Source organism: Oryctolagus cuniculus, chromosome 9, assembly GCF_051225735.1.
Source record: "Oryctolagus cuniculus isolate XC-2025 breed Fujian yellow rabbit chromosome 9, ASM5122573v1, whole genome shotgun sequence".
Lineage (NCBI taxonomy): Eukaryota > Metazoa > Chordata > Mammalia > Lagomorpha > Leporidae > Oryctolagus > Oryctolagus cuniculus.
Window position 1 is genome coordinate 12,093,524 of NC_142875.1, and position 17,919 is coordinate 12,111,442.

The 17,919-nt window shown below is 50.8% G+C and overlaps 1 protein-coding gene across 12 annotated transcripts in view; it reads left to right on the plus strand.

Moving 5' to 3' along the window:
• The window catches only part of TMTC4 (transmembrane O-mannosyltransferase targeting cadherins 4), a 66,499-nt gene that overhangs the window by 35,723 nt on the left and 12,857 nt on the right, over positions 1 to 17,919 (plus strand). For 11 of the 12 annotated variants that reach the window (XM_051850477.3, XM_070048633.2, XM_070048634.2 and 8 more), the window contains 6 exons: positions 544 to 746; positions 2,001 to 2,172; positions 2,282 to 2,413; positions 14,850 to 14,929; positions 15,095 to 15,202; positions 15,312 to 15,453. In XM_051850477.3, the coding sequence (XP_051706437.1) occupies positions 544 to 746; positions 2,001 to 2,172; positions 2,282 to 2,413; positions 14,850 to 14,929; positions 15,095 to 15,202; positions 15,312 to 15,453 (837 nt within the window). Of the gene's footprint in view, positions 1 to 543; positions 747 to 2,000; positions 2,173 to 2,281; positions 2,414 to 4,159; positions 4,334 to 14,849; positions 14,930 to 15,094; positions 15,203 to 15,311; positions 15,454 to 17,919 lie in introns of those variants that run through there. The other variant, XM_089303464.1, reaches the window with a different exon arrangement.

Sequence of the window (17,919 nt, forward strand, 5' to 3'; positions counted from 1 at the left end):
TTAAAGAGGTTTTTTTTTCTTTCTTTTTTTTTTTTTTTTTTTTTTTGAGAGGTAGAGTTACAGACAGTGAGAGGGAGAGAGAGAGGTTTCCCGTCTGCTGGTTCACTCCCCAAATGCCCACAACAGCCAGAGCTGGACTGATCTGGAGCCAGGAAGTTCTTCTGGGTCTCCCACGCGGGTGCAGGAGCCCAAGAACTTGGGCCATCTTCTACTGCTTTCCTAGGCCATAGCAGAGAGCTGGATGGAAAGGGAGCAGCCAGGACTAGAACCAGTGCCTGTATGGAATGCCGGTGCTACAGGTGGTGGCTTTACCTGCTATGCCACAGCGTTGGCCCCTGTGTTGTATTTTATAGAGCTACTCTCCTTGAACAGAAGTGTATAAATGCCTCAAAAGTGAAGCTAGGATACACACACACACACACACACACACACACGTGTGTATATATATATATGTATGTATATGTATTACATACATATGTGTGTATATATATGTATTTTCAAATCCGTTACCAAATAAATGTTTGTTTTCCTTTCGACTGACAGGCCATAAACTATAATTACTACTATTCATTGAACGCCTGGCTGCTGCTGTGTCCCTGGTGGCTGTGTTTTGATTGGTCAATGGGCTGCATCCCCCTCATTAAGTCCTTCGGTGACTGGAGGGTAATTGCACTGGCTGCACTCTGGCTCTGCCTAATTGGCCTGATACACCAAGCCCTGTGCTCTGAAGACAGCCACAGGAGAAGGTAAGCGGCAGCGCTGGATTTTAACTTCCTCCCTGGGTGTGGTCGGAAGCATTTTGCTCAGTCCAGCACTCATCACTCTGACGATTTTGTGGAGGTGCTGTCCAAGGACGTTGCCTTCAAATCCATATTTATGGCCAGGATGCGTTCCATCCATTCGGGACCCATTGCTGGCTTCCACTAGTGGGGAGGGGGCGTGCAGGAGGGGGCATGGATGACTGAGTTACCTCCCCCTCCCCTTTCCCCAGAAGTAGCATTTTGAGATCCTTTTCGCAATGGGTGGTAAAGAGTAATTTGTGGTCAGAACAGAGAATGTAATTGATGTGTGTTGTGCCCATTATTGCACAATTCTTCAAAAAACCCTGGTGACTGCTGTCACGGTTCCTCCTGTTATTGTTGGGTACAAAATGGGCTGCTGTCCAAAGAGACTGTTCTTCCTGGGTGGAAAAAAAAAGTTATTGAGAAAGTAATTGGGAAAAACAAATGTGTTTCACGAAAACTGTTTAAGATGATTTCTTCTAAGCGTGTGTTTATGGAATTAGATTAGTAATTTGTCAAAATAAATCAGATTTTAAGTTCACCTGTGTCTAAAATGGCTAGTCATTCTAAAGACCAACAAACTTTAGTTCCAGCTCACTTAGACATGTGAAAGAGACCTGAAAAAAAATGCTGTAGGCACAGCGGGCACAGAGACACCAAATTTGGCCTAGTTTCCTCATTCATGGTCCTGCGTCATGGGGGACGCCGGAAATCACCCACTGGTTCTAGAAGTCTGTCAGTGCTCAGCCGTCTCTCTGAAATTTGCAGTGATACAGAACCGAAAATGGTTTCTGACATTCGGACTTGCTGACAATTAAACTGGTTAAGAAATTCCGATTCCTGTTAAGTCTGGTTAGGGGTAGGGGAGTTCCCTGAAGACCCCATTGAGCTAATTGGGACTGATTCGCACTGAGTGGTTGGAGCAGGTGCATCGATCAGCCCCCACAGATATAATCATGTGAGTGTTATTGATGTGAATTGCATGTGCGCTTTTTCCTTACACTTGAGGACCAGTGACTTGTATTTTTGGGTGTTGCCCCTGTGCTGGCACGCAGGCCAGATCCTCTCTCCCAGTGACATTTTTGTGCCGACAGTGCGGCCTTTCCTAAGTTGGTGGCATGAAACACAAAGGTCTTCGTCGTGAGCGCAGTGTCGGGTGGGACTGTGGCTTTGAGACATCTGAAAACACCCCTGTGCCTGCACCCTTTCGGTTCTCAGGATCCTCACCCTGGGCCTGGGGTTTCTCATCATCCCGTTCCTGCCTGCGAGTAACCTCTTCTTCCGCGTGGGCTTCGTGGTTGCAGAGCGGGTCCTCTACCTTCCCAGCGTGGGCTACTGCGTGCTGCTGACTTGCGGGTTTGGAGCCCTGAGCAGACAGACCAAGAAAAAGGTATCCAGCAGGCTTGGTGTGTGTGCACCCCAGAAGGACCGGGCACAGCTCGCCGATGCTGTCTGCACGTTGCACACACACACGCTCGTTCTCTCTCTCTCTCTCTCAGAAACTCATTGCTGCCGTGGTCCTGGGGATTTTGGTCACCAACGTGCTGCGGTGCGTGACCCGAAGCAGCGAGTGGCGCAGTGAGGATCAGCTTTTCGGAAGTGCCCTGTCCGTGTGTCCCCTCAACGCCAAGGTACCTTCGCGGTCACATTTCCTTCAGAAAAGATTCTACGGGCAGATGTTTGAACTTCTTCAGCTAATGCGGAATCTAGTGTGTGGGTTAGGGTTAGGGTTAGGGTTAGTGACCAGTGACGGGGCCTTTTCTGTGTGTGAGTGTGTGTGTGTGTGTGTGTTTTAAATGATTTGATATGATTCAGTAAAATGACACTTAGGCAAAACAAGTCAGCAGAAATCATTGAAACTAAACAACAGTGAAGCAGATCACTTAAACAAGGTCTTTTTTAAAAAAAATTATTTATTTTATTTGGAAGTCAGAATTACAGAGAGCGAGCGAGAGCGAGTGCGAGAGTGCTTCCATCTGCTGGTTCACTTCCCAAAAGGCCACAATGGCCGGGGCTGGGCCAGGCCAGAGCTAGGAATCAGGAGCTTCTTTCAGGTCTCCCACGGGGGTGCAGGGGCCCAAGCATTTGGGCCATTTTCCATTGCTTTCCCAGGTGCATTAGCAGGGAGCTGGATCGGAAGTGGAGCAGCTGGGACTCGAACTAGCACCCATATGGGATGCCGGCACTGCAGATGGTAGCTTAACCTGCCGCGCCACAGCGCCAGTCCCTAAACAAGTTCTTACTCCTCTTCCAGTTGGCGAATCACTGACTTTAGTGGTTGTAGGGGGGTGACGTCATGCCTCCAGTCTGGGGCTGGGCAAGACACACACTGACGCTGTGCAACACGCAAAACCCACACTGCTGTCGCATTAGCAGCTTTCTCTGCACGTGGTTTGAAGGTGTAATTCCTACAAGTTCGGTTCAGGAAGCTTACGTTGTGCTGTGACTGCGCAGTAGTGCACAGGTGTGTCCCTTTGAGGTGTCTGCCTGCGATTCCTTTTGTTACGTCAGGGGAGTGTGCATCAACGTGTAGAGCACGTTTGGCAGTGGTTTTCGTTGAAGCAGTCTGGAAGGAATTTGTTTCACGCGTGTTCTTGAAGAATCCATGATGTTGACCCAACCAGTAGCACCTTTTGTGGTGAAACTAAAGTTTTCTGAGCCTGCGGTGCCCTTTCTCTGAGCAAGGGCTTGGGACCGGCCTGTTGTGAGGGCTGACTGAGCTCGAGGGCCCCGACGTGGTGGCTGGTGGGTAGCAGCACATAGTAGGTACTCAAGAAATGTCAGCTTTCATAGGTTCCTGTTAGCTTTGGATTCACGTTAAAGTGACAGAAAAGGAAAGCCATGAACTCAGAATGGGGGTTAAGGTAGGCCTTTCTGTTTGTGTAGCTTATATGGTTAAATAGCAACGCATTGTCCATTCTGAGCTGCTGGGACTGCTCAGGTAGCTACCTCCTTGTGGGGGTGCTCTGGAGTTTCTGCATTTCCGCCTTGTGCATTGAAGAAAGGGCAGTGAGTTCAGGCAGAATCGTGAACAGCCGGGGTGTTACTGTGGCCCTGAAGTGAAAGACAGCATAGAAAGAGGTGCTGACTCCATGCTGGGCCTTTATTGTGTTTGATGACTAAGAGATTTAGATGAGAGCATGAAGTACTTTGTGCTTTTGCTTTAATTTGATTTGCTGACCTATCAGTTTGTTTTCTGCTACGCAAAATAAATTGCCAGTGATTTAATTTCATCAGTGTTAGGAGATTTGCCTTAGTTCTGCTTTTCTGTTGGAGTGGTGGTAATTACCTCTTCTGTTTATGTGGTTCTTCCCCACAAGGAACTCACATCTCTTTAGAGGGGCTCTGTAATTAATCTCCATTTTCCTCCTGCTTAGGTTTTCTGGGAGAGAAAGTCCTGCTTTCTATCTTTCCAGGTGGGAGAAACTGAGGCATTGAAGGTTAGTGACACAGGCAGCGGGACGGGGGCCTGGCGTGGCCCTGTGCCCGGGGCGATATTTGTGATGCCTGGGCCTAGAAGTGTGCCCGGCAAGTGAGTTCTTACGTAGTCGGGCGGAAAAGACAGCCTGTGCGGGGCAGACATGCACACACTCAGCAGGGTGCGGTGGGAATGGTGTTGTTTTAGTTTAAACCATGCATACGTGTAAGACTTGTCTGCAAAACACACCCACAGAGATAGTCCTTTTCCAAGAACTTGTTTTAATCATAGCAGGCAATGTAAGCAAGACAGAGTGAGTGTTGCTGGTTTTTTTCCCCCCCTTAACTTTCCACTATAAGACATTGTAAAATGGTCTTTACTTCCTGGTTTTGAAGAAGCGAGGTGGACTTCAGGGAAGTGATCTCATTTAGCAGGAGCTCCTTGTAGGGGCTCCGCTCTGCACTGGGGTCCCTTGGTCCTCACTGAACATTGCGTGAGCATTTGGCGGCTGGCTCTCGTGGAGGCCCAGGTCTGTAAACCAAGATGGTGACATGCCGATGCCTTTATGAGGACTTGTGTTTAAAGTCACCCCTGCCCCTTGCCTGTGGCGGATTCTCAGTATTAGTCATTGAATTGGACCAAGTGGAAATTGAACTCCCTGGGCCCACTGTGGCTGAGATGCCAAGTATCTAATTGTGTTTACACTAGTTGTCAGTTTTTAAGTCTTACAGCTCTGTGTACTTAATATCAACTCTGTGGTACAATTCCAAAGTCTCGTAGCAGTGAAAAAATCATAGACCACAATGGCCTATTTCTTTAAGCATTGACCCAGAATGAGTGAAAGGATTTTAATGTGTTAAAACATTTTAAGTTTAATATCCAATATTTCTAGAATATTTGGAACAAAGGAGTTTAGTGCTGGTATTCAGTGTGCCTTTAAAAAATTTATTTATTTCTTTGGAAGAGTTCTGGGGAGGGCAGGGGGTGGGAGGAGATCTTCCATTTGCTAGTTAACTCTCCATGTGGCTACAATGGCCAGGGCTAGGGTAGGCCAAAGTCAAGAGCCAAAACTCCATCTGGGTCTCCCAGGTAAGTGGCAGGGCCTGGGCACTTGAGCCACCTTGCTGCTTTCTGTGGGGAGCAACCGGACTAGACTGAGTTACTGGAATTAAGACTTATTCTATGCATCTACTCTCCCACAATATGGCGCTGGGAGAGAAGTAAACAGCTTCCGCACAGCTGCCTCCAGTTCAACCAATTAACTGTAGGACTTGCTCCTGATTGGAGAGCAGCGTACTCGGCGTGTGGGCAGCCGAGTTGGGATTGGCGGAGGAGGACTATAAAGGAGGAGAGAGACGGCATGCACCAGGAACATCTATGGGGAACATCTATGGGGAACATCTATGGGGAACATCTAAGGGAACCCGTGCAGCCCCCGAGAGAACCGGCCGGCGGTGTGCCGCTCCCCTGCGGAAGTGGGGAATGTGGCCAGGGGGAACTGCCCTTCCACGGAGGTGGAAGGGATAGTAGCCAACCCGGGAAGAACCAGCAGCAAACCCGGGGAGGGCCGAGCAGACGAAAGAACAGCGCAGGGTCCTGTGTCGTTCCTCCACGAAGAGGGGGAGCGACATAATGGTGCCGTGACTCGGATATGAAGCCTAGGCAGGGTTTAGTGTCGTTCCTCCACGAAGAGGGGGAGCGACATAGTGGTGCCGTGACTCGGATAGGAAACCTAGGAGGGAAGAAACGGGAAGAACTAGGGAAAATATCGGAGAGAGAAACTAGCAAACAGCCTAGGGAAAATATCGGAGAGAGAGACTAGCAAACAGCCTAGGGAAAAGCCGGACGAAAAAGGAGCCGGAAGGAGCTATTGAAAGCCTAGGCATAGACTCGGATACGGACTACGGGGGGAAGCTGGGAGAAATCTCTAAGGTCGAAAGCGAAAGTGAAAGCTAGAACAAACAGACTCAGACGCGGACTGTGGGGAGAGGCCAGGAGAAATGAGGGAGGAATATTGTTGGAGGAAAGCTTGGGGAAACATACCGGGTAGAGAAAAGTGTTAGGGAAATTGAAGCCACGGGGGGCAGGCTGAGGCGGATACGAAAGCCACTTTGGGATTCTCAAGTTAGCCCGGGAATGGGGGGCGAAAAGTTGAAACCAGAAGCTGAAACGTAAGCCAGATTGGGATCCGTCTGATTAGCCCGGGTAGCAAAGGACGGGAAGCCAAACCGTGGGGCGGAGACGTATGCTGGGTTGAATTCGCCAGGCTAGCCCGGGGAACTTAGATTGAATGCTAGTGGCGGACACGTAAGCTACGCTGTGTTACTCGCGGAAGCCGCCGCGTGCAGAGAGCACGGGGCGTGAATAGATAGGGAACGGGGCTGGCGCGAGGCCGTGGTGCAGACGCGAAGGGCGTGGAGACCGCGGAGCGCGCGAAGCCGAGCCGCGCAGAGCCGTGAAGCCGCGCGGAGCCGTGAAGCTGCCGGCAGGGCGAGGCGCCGGAAAGCTGCCGAGAAGCAGCCTCGGGGCGGGCGCAGCCGGGAAGCCGCGGGGATAAGAGAAACAGAAGTTTAGAAATGGAATGAGAGCAGGAAGCTGCGGGGATAAGAGAAACAGAAGTTTAGAAGTAAAGTGAGAGAAATAGGAATGCTGGAAGATAGAAGTAAAATGGGAGAAATAGGAATGCCCGGAGATAGAGAAATAGAGAAATAGAAAGGCCTCCCTACAACACTGCAATGTGAGAGCTTGGATTCGGTCTGCCTGATTAAGTGAGGCGATGAGCACGATGAGCACCTGCGGCGGCTAGCAGCTTATGCGCCGCAGGTCACCGAAGACAGGCACGAATTAACATCAGTAAGGCCTCCCCACAAAAAGGCAATGAGAAGGCTTGGATTCGGTTTGCCTGATAGGGCTTGTAAGCCCCTGCAGGCAGAGCAGAGCATGCGCTGCAGGGCACTGAACACAGGCACGCATCAGCGCCTAAAAACCTCCTCACAACATGGCGAAGAGAGGACCCGGATTCGGTTTGCCTGATTGATAGGACTTGTAAGAGCCTGTGGCAACTCTAGCAAGTAGAGCAGAGTGTGTGCCGCGGGACACCGAAGACAGGCGCGTATCAACGCCAAAAAATAAAAAGAAAGGGGGATCTGTGGGGAGCAACCGGACTAGACTGAGTTACTGGAATTAAGACTTATTCTATGCATCTGCTCTCCCACAATATGGCGCTGGGAGAGAAGTAAACAGCTTCCGCACAGCTGCCTCCAGTTCAACCAATTAACTGTAGGACTTGCTCCTGATTGGAGAGCAGCGTACTCGGCGTGTGGCAGCCGAGTTGGGATTGGCGGAGGAGGACTATAAAGGAGGAGAGAGACGGCATGCACCAGGAACATCTATGGGGAACATCTAAGGGAACCCGTGCAGCCCCCGAGAGAACCGGCCGGCGGTGTGCCGCTCCCCTGCGGAAGTGGGGAATGCGGCCAGGGGGAACTGCCCTTCCACGGAGGTGGAAGGGATAGTAGCCAACCCGGGAAGAACCAGCAGCAAACCCGGGGAGGGCCGAGCAGACGAAAGAACAGCGCAGGGTCCTGTGTCGTTCCTCCACGAAGAGGGGGAGCGACATAATGGTGCCGTGACTCGGATATGAAGCCTAGGCAGGGCTTGGTGTCGTTCCTCCACGAAGAGGGGGAGCGACACTTTCCCAGGCGCATTAGCAGAGAGCTGGATCAGAAGTGAAGCAGGGGCCGGCCCTGTGCTGTAGCCGGTAAAGCTGCCTCCTGCAGTGCTGGTATCCCACGTGGGCGCAGATTCGAGTTCCGGCTGCTTCACTTCCGATCCAGCTCCCTGCTAATGCACCTGGGAAAGCAGCAGAAGATGGCCCAAGTCCTTGGGCCCCTGTACCCACATAGGAGACCTGGAGGAAGCTCCTGGCTCCTGGCTTCAGATCAGCCCAGTTCCAGCTGTTGCGGCCATTTGGGGAGTAAACCAGTGGATGAAAGATTGATCTCTCTCTCTCTGTAACTCTGTCTTTTACATTAGTAAATAAATCTTAAAAAAAAAAAAAAGTGGAGCAGCCAGGTCTCGAACCAGAGCTTGTATGAGATGCTGGTGCTGCAGGCAGCGACTTAACCTGCTACACCACAGCACTGGCCCCCAGTGTCCCTTTCTTTGCTGATGCCTCTCTCTGTTTGCAGACCGTTGAGTCACAGTGTTGAGTCACAGTGTTGATTTTATCTTTGGCTTCTGGCTGGCTCATTGCTTCAGTGAATGAACCACAAAGGTAGAGGGAAAGTTGAAGGATTAACAGGCTGCTTCAGTCTTTTCTCTTCCTTAGAACCAAAACTCTAACCACTGTTTCAGGTAACCTGGCTGTGAGCTTTGTATTTTGCAGCCTGGATAGCTGTTTTCTGTTCGGTGCATTCCCTCCACTTAACCCGCAGGCTAAAGCTGTTTCCTGGTTCTTAATTACAGTCAGCCTTCTAGGGCGCTGCTGGCTTTGTAACTGGTTCTGCTGAAGCGGTGGCTCTGAGTCCCTAGGCGGCCCTCTGCCTGTGTCCCGTCTGAGCTGGGAACGGAGCGCTGTCTGTAGGGGCAGTCGCACTCTGAGCTTTCTGTCGAGAAAACAGAATTTGCTCACAAAGAAAACAGAAAGAGCTTGGGGTCGGAAGAGTCTGAGTAGGAGCTGTTTTTGTCTTTGGGGGACCGCCAGGGCACACTCCCGGGCTGGCTTCTCCAGTTCCGGTTCTTCTGTGCACGGGTGGGAGGTGAACTCACAGTTGCCATCTGGGGCTGGCAGAGGCACACGATTGGACTGTTTAGGGCATCCTTGTCAGGATGTGCATCCTGGCCAAGCCTCTGCCGATCTGTAATTTACCTGTGAAAGGGTACTTGTTTGGTTCAGGAAGTATCTATTATCCTGTGAAGTGTACCACCTGTAAGTTCTCTGCTTGCGATTCCTCTCACCAGATTAGGGAAGTAGTAATGTATCTACTTTTTTGGAATTTCTTTTTTTTTTAATTTTTATTTATATAAAAGAAACAGATTTCATATATTTCATATATCCTGTTTTAAGAGCATTTTTGTGTTTTTTTTTTTTTAATATTTATTTGTTTGTTTGAAAGGCAGAGGAGAGAGAGAGAGAGAAGAGGTATCTTCCATCCACTGCATCCAGTGGCTCACTCCCCAAATGGCTGCAACCAGGACAAAGCCAGGGTCCAGGAGCTTCTTCCACATGGGTCTCCCATGTGGGTTCAGGGGCCCAACCACTTGGGCCATTTTCGGCTGCTTTTCTCAGGCCATTAGCAGGCAGCTGGATCAGAAGTAGAGCAGCCAGGACTTGAACCAATGCTCATATGGGATGTTGGCACTGCAGGTGGTGGCTTAGCCTTCTACTAAGAGCATTTTTTAAAAAAAGATTTATTTATTAATTTATTTGAAAGGAAGAGTTACAGAGAAGCAGAGGCAGAGGGAGAGAGAGATCTATCTCCCATCTACTGGTTCGCTCCCTCAAATGGCCACAACAGCCAGAGCTGCGCCGATCTGAAGCCAGGAGCCAGGAGCTTCTTCCAGGTCGCCCACATGGGTGCAGGGGCCCAAGCACTTGGGCCATTTTCTACTGCTTTCCCAGGCCACAGCAGAGAGCTGGGTCAGAAATGGAGCAGCCAGATCTCTAACCGGTGTCCATATGGAATGTGGGCACTGGAGACCATGGCTTTACCCCTTATGCCACAGTGCCAGACCCTTAAGAGCATTTTGATACTTTGTATCCTACCCTTCTTTGCTCACTTCCATCCTCCCTCTAGTTTTTTGTTTTTTTTTTTTTTTTTAAGTTAATTTTCATTTATTTGAGAGAGCAACAGAGAGAGACAATTCTTCCATCAGTGTCTCACTCCCTAGATGGCTGCAACAGGCTAGGCTGGGCCAGACAGAAGCAGGAGACAAGAACTCTATCTGGGTCCCCCGTATGGGTGGCAGGAAACCAAATACTTGATGTCACCACCTGCTACCTCCCAGGGTGAACCTTAGCGGGAAGCTGGATTGGAAGCAGAGGCAGGACTCCAGCTGGCACTCTGATGAATAGGCACCCCAAGCAGCAGCCTTGACCCATTGTGCTACAGAGCTTGCCCTACCCATTTACTTCTAAATTGATGCTTTCAAAGGAACCTCTGTTGTGAGCGTTAGGCCAGTTAAGACACCACGTAGGACACCAACATGCCCTGTAGGGGTGCATGGTCCTTGGTCCAGCTCCACGTCCAAGTCCAAGTCCACTTTCTAGTGTGTGCCTTGGGAGGTGGCAGGTGATGGTTCAAGTACTTAGTGCCTGCCAAATTCCTGTCTTCAGCCTGGCCTGGCCCCAGCTGTTGCAGACATCTGGGGGAGTGAATCAGTAGAGGGAGAGCTCTGTTTGCCTTTCATAAAATAAATAATTGACTTTCTAAAATCTGGTCTTCCTTCATGCGCACACTTCCTTGGCATCTCTCTGTGTGTCCAGATTTCCTCCTCTTTTGTGTTGTCGTTTGAGAGACAGAGACAGACAGACAAAGAGAGCTTCTATCTGCTGGTTCCCCCCAGGTGCCTGCAGCCAAGCCAGGAAGTAGGAACTCAGTCCAGGTTCCCCTAGTTGGGTGGCAGGAACCCAATTACCTGAGCCATCACCTGCCTCTTGGGGGCTGCATTAGCAGGAAGCAGGAGTCAGGAGCTGGAGCCAGGAATCAAACGTATGCTCTCTTTTGGGGGGTGCAGGTTTCTTAGCCATGAGGCTAAACCCTAGCTCCCCAGGTTTCCCTTTCTTACAAGGATGCCAGTCACACGGGACTGGGGCCCACCCTCGGGACCTTATTTTCCCTTTAAAGACCTATTCTGAAGTACTAGAGGCTCAACATATGAACCTGAGGGGATACCGCACAGTCTGAGACGTTGTTTTACTTTGAGAAAAAAGCAAGGCTGGCGCTATGGTGTAGCAGGTAAAGCTGTTGCCTGTGATGCCAGCATCCCATATGGGCACCGGTTTCTATGCCGGCTGCTCCATTTCTGATAGAGCCCCCTGATAATACGTCTGAGAGGGGCCAACGCTGTGGCATAGTGGGTAAAGCCGCCACCTACAGTGCTGGCATCCCATATGGGTGCTGGTTCAAGTTCTAGCTGCTCCACTTCTGATCCAGCTCTCTGCTAATGGCCTGGGAAAGCAGTAGAAGATGGTCCAAGTCCTTGGGCCCCTGCACTCGCATGGCAGACCCGGAAGAAGCTTTTGGCTCCTGACTTTAGATTGGTACAACTCCAGCCATTGCGGCCAATTGGAGAGTGAACCAGCAGATGGAAGACCTCTGTTTCTGCCTCTCCTCTCTCTGTGTAATTCTGACTTTCAAATAAATGAAATAAATCTTTTAAAAAAATATGTCTGAGAAAGCAGAGGAAGACGGCCTAAGTGCTTGGGTCCCTGCACCCACAAGGAAGACCCAGACGAAGCTCCTGACTTCGGCCTGAGCCAGCGCTGGCTGTTGAGGCCATCTGGGGAGTGAACCAGCTCCCCACCCCTGACTTTGCCTTTCAAATTAACAAATAAAATAGAAAAACATACGGTTATCAGTGAATCTAAATATGGCTTTGATGGGCAGCACCCAGTAGCGGGTGTGACTCAGCAGAAGCAAGGTCTGGAGCCAGAGCGTTTGAGCGGGCAGCACCCAGTAGCAGGTGTGACTCAGCAGAAGCAAGGTCTGGAGCCGGAGCGCAGGTGTAGCCTCACAGCCTCAGATGAGATGCACTCCCGTGCTGAAGCAGCAGGGAGGGGAGTGGCAGCCTTGTCCCCTCTGCTGGTCTGGGGAGCGCCGCGCTGCCCCTGGCTTGTGGGCGGCGCTTGGCGTGGACCAGCTGCCGGCAGTTCCGTTGCTGTTGTTGATCACCCTGGCACCATCTCCTCTGACATTGCTGTCGGCACTCGTGTGTGGTCCCAAAAGCAAATATTTTGATAGTTGTCCTCATGTGCCACCTTGGTCCTACTTGGGGTTCCAGCTCCTTTCTTTGTCATTTGTCCTAGATCTGTGTCGAATTGGGAAATGCCTCATGTTCGCCACCCTCACTTCTAAGATGATCTGAAGTTGTAGGCTTGCAGCCGTGAGCCCTGTTTCTGCCAGTCAGTCCCTTCAGGTGCCGACAGTCCTCGGCTAGGGTCCAGGCGTTCAGCCTGGTGGTTAACACGCCTGGGTCTCCTGTTGGAGTTGCCTGGGTTTGGTTCCCACCTCTGGTTCCCGACTCCAGCTTCCCGCTAATGCAGATCATGGGAGGCAGCGGCCGTCACTCGAGTGCGTGGCTTCCTGCAACTCACTTGAAAGACCTGGGTTGAGCTCCTGAATCCCAGCTTCAGCCTGGGCCACTGCAGGCATCTGGGGAGTGAACCAGCAGATGGGAGCCCTGTCTGTCTGTCTCTCTCACTGCTCCCTCCCCAACACACTGCCTCTCAAATTAAAAAAAAAAATTTATAATAAAATTGGATTTCAAACACGGCCGGTGCTGTGGCTCACTAGGCTAATCCTCTGCCTTGCGGCGCCGGTACACCGGGTCCTAGTCCCGGTCGGGGCGCCGGATTCTGTCCCGGTTGCCCCTCTTCCAGGCCAGCTCTCTGCTGTGGCCTGGGAGTGCAGTGGAGGATGGCCCAAGCGCTTGGGCCCTGTACCCCATGGGAGACCAGGATAAGTACCTGGCTCCTGCCATTGGATCGGCGCGGTGCACCAGCCGCAGTGGCCATTGGAGGGTGAACCAACGGTAAAAGGAAGACCTTTCTCTCTGTCTCTCTCTCTCTCACTATCCACTCTGCCTGTCAAAAAATAAAAAATTAAAAAATAAAAATTAAAAATTAAAAAAAAGTAAACCACTTAAAACAAACAGGTCGCTTGCATTGAGTTCATTCTCGGCTTCAATGCCGCCGCACCTACGTCTAGAACAGGTGCATCTTTCATCACTGTGTTCCGTGTTGGGCCTTTCCACTCCAGGCCCCGGGGGTGTAGGAGGAGGAGGTTTTCTGGAGCCTCTCCCCTGCTCGCTGGCTGGCTGGCTGGCTGGGTGATCGCAGCCCTCTGTGGCACCTCCCTCCCTGCCTGCCACGTTGCCGTCTCCTGCTCGCTTCTCTGAGCGTGGGCAGCTGCCCTGCTCTGCTTGCACTGCTGCAGGGGCCTCCCCGTCAGACCCTGCACTGGCCTCTGCTGGGCTCCTGCTGGGCTCTCCAGATCATGTCCTCACCCTGGGCCCCCTAGCAATGCTGAGCTTCTGGCCTAGACACCCGCGTCCTCCCAGCCCTGGAGCCTGCGCCTGCTGCCTCCTGCACCCCTCTGCCTGGTTGCCCCTTTGGATCTCAGCTGGTTCCCTTCCTCAGGACAGCTCTCCCTGCCTCCCTGGAACGGGGCCCCACCCTCACGATGCACCTGCCCTGTGAAGCCTCCGAGCCCTTTGTGTGACACTGCTGTGGCCGTGTGATCGACAGCCAGGGGCTCCGCAAGGCAGAGGCCCAGTGGCATCCACTCCCCACGGGGTCTCCAGCTGCCGTATGGGGCCTCGTGTCTGTGGTTCCCCAGGGGATGGCAGGATGGGTTTTGTGAGGTGCTGTCTTGGATCAGGCTGCTCTAGCGGAAGCTGACACCGCGCACGTTGGCTTCTCACAGTTGCCAGGCTGGGAAGTGCGAGAGGAAAGCAGCAGCAGAGTGGGAGTCTGTTCAGGACCTCTTCCTGCGTCACAGGTGCCAGCTGTTTATTTGAAAGGCAGAGATACAGAGAGGCAGAAGGAGAGAGAGATCTTCCATCTGCTGGTTCACTCCCCAGATGACCAGGCTGGCTGGAGCAGGGCCAATCCAGAGCCAGGAGCTTCTTCCAGGTCTCCCACGTGGGTGCAGGGGCCCAAGCACTTGGGCCATCTTCCACTGCTTTCCCAGGCCACAGCAGGGAGCTGGATTAGAAGTGGAGCAGCCGGGATTGGAACTGGTGCCCATGTGGGATGCTGGCATTGCAGGCAGTAGCTTAGCCCGCTACATCGTAGTGCCGGCCCCTGGGAGATTTCCTTAAGGGCACTGATGACGTTCACCTGGGTTTCACCCTCATGATGGAATCACCTCCCGAAGGCACATTAGCATTTGGCATTTCCACTTCAGGCTTTGGGAGGGACGTAAACTCTCCACCACTACGCGTATGAGGCGAAAGGCTTGTATAGCAGCAGAAGAGCCGTGTCGCACATGAAAGGGCACAGAGTCGCTGTTCCTCTCCTGTGCACCTGTGGCTGGGCTTTGTGAACCAGCTCTACTAGGGTGTGTGGGAGAGGAGGGGGATTTGAGGGGTTCATAGTAGGATGAGCCTGGCTTCGTGATGTTCTGGCGTTTTCTGGTCAGGTCTTTAGTTCTTTCTCCTTCTCTGGAACTGTAGTGATGTGCTGTGTTCCTTACTTCCTTTTCTTCTAAACTTTTTCTTTGCAGGGTAGGGAATTAAAGCACAAGCCAGCCCCCAGCCTAGCCCCTAGAGGCTTGTAGCCCAAGTTCTGGTGGGTGGCTTTTTTGTTTTTAAATCCTTTCACTTTTTTTGGTCTTCAGTTAGAAAATATAACAGATGCCCTGGCTCTCGAGAAAGAATCCCTTGTCATCCAGGTGTATCCTTCAAACTATCACCTCTATTTGCAGGTTCACTACAATATTGGCAAAAACCTGGCCGACAAAGGCAACCAAACTGCTGCTATCAGATATTACCGGGAAGCTGTCAGGTACTGCGCACCGGTGTCCCAGAGCACATACCATGTACATGCACCTGTTGTATTCCCCTGTCCCCTTGAAGACCCCAGCTTTGAGATACCTTAACCAGGTCCTTAAAAGTTTAGTAGGAACTTATGAGCAGTAACAGTTGGCTTGGATTCTCTTTCAACTTGCAGGTTAAACCCCAAGTATGTTCACGCCATGAATAATCTTGGAAATATCTTGAAAGAAAGGAATGAGCTCCAGGAAGCTGAGGAGCTGCTGTCCTTGGCCGTGCAGATACAGTAAGCGTTGTCTTGCTACCCGTGCCGGTGACAGCTGGCCTCTTTGTGCCAGCATCTCCGTCGGACTCTGTCTTGTTTATATATATTTAAAAAAAAAATGCTCTTCTAGGCCAGACTTTGCTGCCGCGTGGATGAACTTGGGCATCGTACAGAACAGCCTGAAACGGTTCGAAGCTGCCGAACAGAGTTACCGGACAGCAATTAAACACAGAAGGAAGTACCCAGACTGTTACTACAACCTCGGGCGCCTGGTAAGCTCACGGAGGCCTGGGTCTACAGCAGAGAAGGCTGAGTTTTTCCCTCATGGTAATGAAATCACAGTAGCAACACCCATCCGGCATGTTCTTTCACACGTATGGAAATACTCTCTGAAATGTGTGGGAGAATGGAATTAAACAGTAGCTTTGTTTCAGTGCAAAAAAAACCTTTGAAATCCATGCATATTTTTTCATAGCAAGCATTTTCCCGTGAACTCTTTGAAGACCTCTCCCATTTATCTCACTTGCAGGTAGCTGCTTCATCTCCTTATGTTATTTTAAGCTCCAATTAGGGAGCAGTCCAGCTCGAATTGATCAGGTTTCAGAGATCACCAAGGCAATAGCTTGAACTAAAGAATAAGTAAATTATTTTTCTTTTTTAAAATTGTTAGCTGTTTATGTGAGAGGCAGAGATATGGGCAAATAGACAAGGGTGAGCTGCCATCCACTGGTTCGTTCTGCAGATGCCCACGATGGCTGGGGCTGGGCCATGGCTGAAGCGGGAACCTGGAAACTCAATGCAGGTCTCCTGAGTGGGTGGCAGGGACGCTGTCACGTGAGCCCTCAGCACTGCTTCCGGGGTCACCAGGAAGCTGGCGTCAAGAACCAGAGCTGGGAGTTGAACCCAGGCACTTAGATATGGGAGGTAGGCATCTTAGCCGGCATCCCACCAGCTCAGCCAACACCTGCTGCTGAAACGTCTTAAATCGCTTATTCCCTGTAAAGCAGTCCTCCAAGGGCTAACTTCTGATAAACATCCATTCTCTGGCTCAAGCACGACTTGAGTAAAAACCGAGATTTGAAAAGCACACGCCTGTGATTTCTGAGCTTCCTGCTCTGTGTCCTTGAGGGAGATCTTCTTCATCTGCAGGGCAGTTTCTCCCAAAAGAGACAGCTTCAGAGGGCGTGGGAGTTATTCGAAAGGCTTTTGAAGCTATTTGATGGAAATCAGAATGAATGTGTCCTGAGCCGGCACTGTGGTGTAGCAGGTTAAACCTCCACCTGCAGTGCAGCATCCCGTATGGGCACCGGGTCAAGTCCCAGCTGCTCCACTTCTGATCCAGCTCCCTGCCAGTGAGCCTGGGAAAGCACTGCTTTGGCCCCTGCCACCCATGTGACAGACCCAGTTAGAGTTCCATGCTCCTGGCTTTGGTCTGGCCCAGCTCCGGGAAGTGAACCAGTGAATGAAAGATCCCTCTCTCTCTCTCCCTCTCTGTCTCTCCCTCTCTCTAACTCTACCTTTCAAATAAGATAAATAAATCTTAAAATAGAATATGTCCCATGATAGTCTTAAATGTCCTATTGATCTTGTTTTCTTGACAAAAAAAAAAATGAGACACGAATGGCAAAATTCTTTAAATAAGAAAGATTATATTCTCCCCTCATTCAACCCTTTGATTTGGTTCTAAGAAACCAGATATGCATGTTCCTAGTATGTTTAGATTTATGAGATAAAACTGTTACAGTAAAAACGTTTTGTGTGTTTTAACCAAACTGGAACATGTTGCACACTGATGTAGCTCTTTAAGGAAACTCATGTGTAGTTTTCCAGATGTTTCCAGCTGAGCCCCACCGGCAGGACCACGTCCCAGGGTGCTAACGCAATGCCTGTTTGTTTTCATTTTAAAGACCTGAAGCTTCTTGGCTTTCTGGAGTCTTTGCATTATTGGAACCCATAATTCCCAAAACTGCTTGTACATCTCCCATCCCATTTGAGTTAGGGAATCCAGCGCTCCGTAGAGAGCCTACATTGTAAAAACTAACAGCACAGCCTGCAGGTGCAGGTGAGAACGGTACCGTGTGGTTGGCCCTGCCCCTGAGCAGCTCCCCGACAGACTGATCGTTCCAGAACAGAAAGGACTACGTGGGGAGAGCAACCCAGAACGCGTTAGTCGCTTTACATTCATTGGAAAACTGGGCTTCAGTTTTCACTGTGATGTGAGTTGTCTTTGGCCTTGGTGTCTGTTTCTGGACTGGGCAGCCATGGTTTTGTGAGAGGTGGAGATGGGATTTGATGAGTGGGAAACAGAAGTGAGGAACCAAGAGCGAGGTCACAGTAAAGTCTGAGCTTTCCCACTCTGCCTGAGTCACTGTCGGGGGGCCGATAATGCTTGTGTCAGGAATTTTATATAGCGAGTTGGCTTGTACTTTTTTTTTATTATTCAGACAAGTGGAAAATATGCAGTATGAGGTGGCACGGGGAAATGACATCTCTGCAAGCTTGCTCCAAAGTGGGCAAGAGGAATTACTTCCTCCTGGGCGGTAATGAGACTGAGCCCGTGGCAGGAAGATGTTTGAACGAGGGAGACGGATGCCACGATATCCTGTCATCCAGCATCAGCTCCCGGACCCACTTGACCCTGAGTGCGTTTCTGGTTTTTTTTTTTTTTTCACGTTTCCCAATTCTGTGCTCTCCAATCGATGTATGCACTGTGAAGAAGATAGTACCTGCACTTATTT